General features: G+C 57.9%; 1 protein-coding gene across 1 annotated transcript in view; it reads right to left on the bottom strand.

Moving 5' to 3' along the window:
• Nucleotides 1-3,072, bottom strand: part of HTR6 (5-hydroxytryptamine (serotonin) receptor 6, G protein-coupled) — a 3,225-nt gene extending 153 nt beyond the window's left edge. The window contains exons 1-3 of the mRNA XM_009325246.1: nt 2,344-3,072; nt 546-704; nt 1-276 (exon numbers count right to left, since the gene is read on the bottom strand). The exon at nt 1-276 is cut by the window's left edge and continues 153 nt beyond it. Of these exons, the coding sequence (XP_009323521.1) occupies nt 1-276; nt 546-704; nt 2,344-3,072 (1,164 nt within the window). The remainder of the gene's footprint in view (nt 277-545; nt 705-2,343) is intronic.
• Between the last annotated feature and the right edge of the window lie 713 nt (nt 3,073-3,785).

The following is a 3,785-nucleotide window of genomic DNA, read 5'->3' on the forward strand; positions in this document are numbered from 1 at the left end:
CGCCCCGGAGCCAATCGAGTCGGTCTCAGCCTGCAAGGTGAGGACGTTCTTGAGGGACGTGGCGGCGGGGGGTACGCTGTTGGAGTTCCTCATGGAGAGGGAGATGGCGCTGGGACGGGGCTCCCCCGAGCGCCGGCAGCAGGGCAGGTATTTGCCCATGGCCCTCTTGAAGTCCCTCATGAAGAGCGGGTAGATGATGGGGTTCATGGTGCTGTTGCAGTACCCGAGCCAGGTGAGCACGTCGAAGAAGCCGGCCGGGACACAGCCGCAGACAGCCTGGCGGGGGGACACAGCAAGGGTTAGCAGCGGCTCCCACCTCGGCCCCGATCCAGAGCGGTTTCCCAGGCACGCCAACATTTTCCTTTCGAAGGAACCCTCCAAAACGCTTTGGAAGGGTTTTTCCTTGCCGTTGCTCCCTGGGGAAATTGCGTCTTTGGTCCCAGAGGCTTTCCAGCAAGACCTGCAGGCATCTGAGATCCAACCCAGCTGGATTCAAAGCGAAAAGCTTTTGAAAACCCGACATAAAAACCCCCATACGTGCCTACCTGCGTCACGTTGGTGACGAAGAAGGGAAGCCAAGCCACGCAGAACATGCCCAGGAGGATGCCCAGCGTCAGGCTGGCCTTCAGCGCCTTCTTGCTGTGCTTGTTGGCGAACCTCCTGCTCTCGCTGCCGGCCGCGGGCTGGCTCGGGGCGCAGGGAACCTGCAGCGGGAGATGGGGCGGTGAGCGAGCGCTTCTCCCCGGGCCGGAGCCGCCAGCACCGGCGCCAGCCTCCTGCCCAAGGAGAGTGGCGTTCGGGGCTGCAAATCCTGCAGAAAAACCCCTGCTGTTATTTCCCTTCTTGCAAGGGGCAGGAGGATGGCACACAACCGTAAATCAGGAAGAGGAAGCAATAGAAACCCTCAACAGCGAGAGTATTTTTTTTTTTTTACTGTAAAATAGGGGCTTTATCATTAAGACGCTTCTTTTATAGAAAAATCCGACTCAGTCAATGTTTTGGTGAGAGTAAAGCATGCCCTAAAGAGGCAGCTCTAGCTGCTGATTAGAGCAGCAAACTAATTGTATTTTTAAAAGCAGGATGTCAGACATTTCAGCCTACAAACACCGTAACTAATGCAGTCCTCTATCCACTCTTGCAATCTAAAATTAAGTTATTATCTCAGCCCTCTGCCGTAATTAAATGAGGCCCCGTTGCCACTCAGCTTCCTGCCCAAAAAGGGAACAAAAATCTGGTTAAAAAGATGAAACTGGAGGGTTCCCTGGCTGACACCTCGTTCTCAGCTCGCCCTGAGCCGATTCGGGGCTCCTAGGAATCTGCTGGGACACTTGCCTCCGCTGAAATACGGGGGGTGGATGTTGGTTTTTCCACGGCAGAGCAAAGCACCTGAGCATCCCCCGGTCCCCTGAGCGGGGCAGCGCTGGGGCTGCAGGGCTGCAGCAGGTTGTGTTTGTAGAGTCCGAAAACCTGGCATCCGGGGGGGAAAGGAACATTTTCTTATATTGGCTGTTTATTCTTTGATTCTCATTTTCCTTTTGAAAGTCTGGTACAGCTTATCACGTGCGGGAGAGCGGGCCGGGTCAGGGTGTCCTGGCTCCTTTCTTAAAAGAGAGAAAACAACGAACTAAATCAAGGTATTTAAAGGCAATTAAGTTTGTCTTTTCCCTGTAGGATATGGGGGCGATAAAGCCTATTACGGGGAATTAAGGCTGTTGGATTTAGTGGCAATTACCTTCTCCTGGAGAAATACAAACAAGTGCGGCCACGTTTTGGTTATAAAAAACGCACACGCTGGTTTAACCAGCGATCCAGTAAGGAGGCGTTTTGTGGTTCCCGTTATCGACCAGGTAACAAAAATATACGCCGGCTCTTCAAAATCGGGTGCTCTCCAGAATTTGGTATTTGCTGTTATTTAAATCCTTCTCTCCCATATGTCTCACACCCACCACGGCCAAGATTTATGAGTGGAAAGTCAGATAAGATTTAAACCCTCCAGGATGACGCTAGCCAAGAGGGGGGCGAAACTGCATTTATTTTGCACCGCTGAGCATTTTCGCCTGTGTCTTAATTTATTTCTCTGCTTCTGCTCATGCTGTTTCTGTGCTGCTGAGCAGCTGAAAAGCGCACCATCGCTGGGACAAGACGCGGGCCACCTCCGAGGACAGCGCGGAGCCGCCCTCCTCCCATCACAGGGGTGGATGTTGCCCAAAATCTCCCTCCCCGCCGTCTGGTTGCCAAAACCCTTTGCCGGCTCCAGCCCCGAGGCCGTCCCGAAGGCGGAAACACCCCAGGCACCCAAACCACGGGGGTCTGCAAGGAGCAACGGCCCGGTGGCCACCTTACCTGCGGCGTGGTCTCATCGGTGGTGACGGTGGCCACGTTGGAGGCGAGGGAAGCCACCTGCACCGCTTGCTTGCGGGCCGCCAGGAGGATGCGGCAGTAGGTGAAGGAGATGGCGGCGGACGGGAGGAAGAAAGTCAGGCAGGAGGCCACCAGGGCGTAGGGCAAGCTGACCAGCAGCCGGCACTGGTCCTCGTCCCCCCGGGAGGTGACGTTTGGGGACCGGACCTCGAACTCCAGCTCGTGCCAGCCCATCTTGATGGGGAGGAAGGAGGCCAGCGCAGCCAAGGTCCAGGTGGCCAGAATGAGCCAGAGGGCTCTGCAGGAGGTCATTCGCAGCTTGTATTTGAGGGGGGAGATGATGAGCAGGTAGCGGTCCAAGCTGATGACGCAGAGGTTGAGGATGGAGGCGCTGCAGCACATGACGTCGAAGGAGTACCAGAGGGAGCAGAAGTCGCCCCGCAGCACCCAGCGGCCGTAGAGCTGGTTGAGCATGGCCGGGGGCATGACCACCAGTCCCACCATCAGGTCGGACATGAAGAGGGACACCAGGAAGTAGTTGGAGGTGTTGCGGAGGGAGCGCTGGGTGACGATGAGGAGGATGAGGAGGAATTTCCCCGCCGTGGTCAGCAGGATGATGAAGCAGAGGAAAGCGGCCACCCAGCTGCTCCCCACCAGCAGCGAGCGCTCCCCCAGCACGCTGGCGTTGGGGGCCCCCAAATCGCCCTCCATGAGGAGCCGGGCGGCAGGGCTGGCTCCGGAGCTGGGGGGACCTTCTCCGGCCGTGACCTGTGCTAGGTGATCATCGCCGGAGCCAGCTCCAGGGGAAGAAGTACCATCCCTCTCTCTCTGCTCTGTGTCGGTCCTCCTTTCTCCTCTCCTCCTCCTCTCCCTCTCTTCCCCCCCTCTCTCTCTTCACTGGCAATCGGGGCAGAGTGACATTCCCAGGAGCCGATCAGCAGCAGCAAGGTTCCCCTCCCCGTTACTCACAACCGTTGCAGTCCCTGCAAATCCCCCTGCGCTGGGATGTCCCTGGACACTGCCTCTGGATGCTGGGGATGCTCTGGACACCAGGGAGGCTTGGGGTGCTCTGGATGCCGGGATGCTCGAGATGCCGGGGATGCTCTGGATGGCGGGATGCTCTGGGTGTGCTGGACCAGGGAATAATCTGGACCCCAGGATGCTCTGGATGCTCTAGATGCTGGTACGCTCTGGACCCCAGGATACTTCGGATGCTGTGTATGCTCTGGATCCCAGGGTGCTCCGGATGCCAGGGACGCTCTGGACCCAGGATGCTCTGGATGCTGGGGATGCTCTGGATCCCGGGATGTTTCAGATGCTGGGGATGCTCCGGACCCCCGAGGCTCAGCTCTCACCCCGCCAGCCGGGCCTGGCTGCCTGCAGAGCTCTGTCCCCTGGGGCAGCGGGGCCCCACTGAGCAGCTC

This window comes from Pygoscelis adeliae, unplaced genomic scaffold (assembly GCF_000699105.1).
Source record: "Pygoscelis adeliae isolate BGI_AS28 unplaced genomic scaffold, ASM69910v1 Scaffold36, whole genome shotgun sequence".
Classification (NCBI taxonomy): Eukaryota; Metazoa; Chordata; class Aves; order Sphenisciformes; family Spheniscidae; genus Pygoscelis; species Pygoscelis adeliae.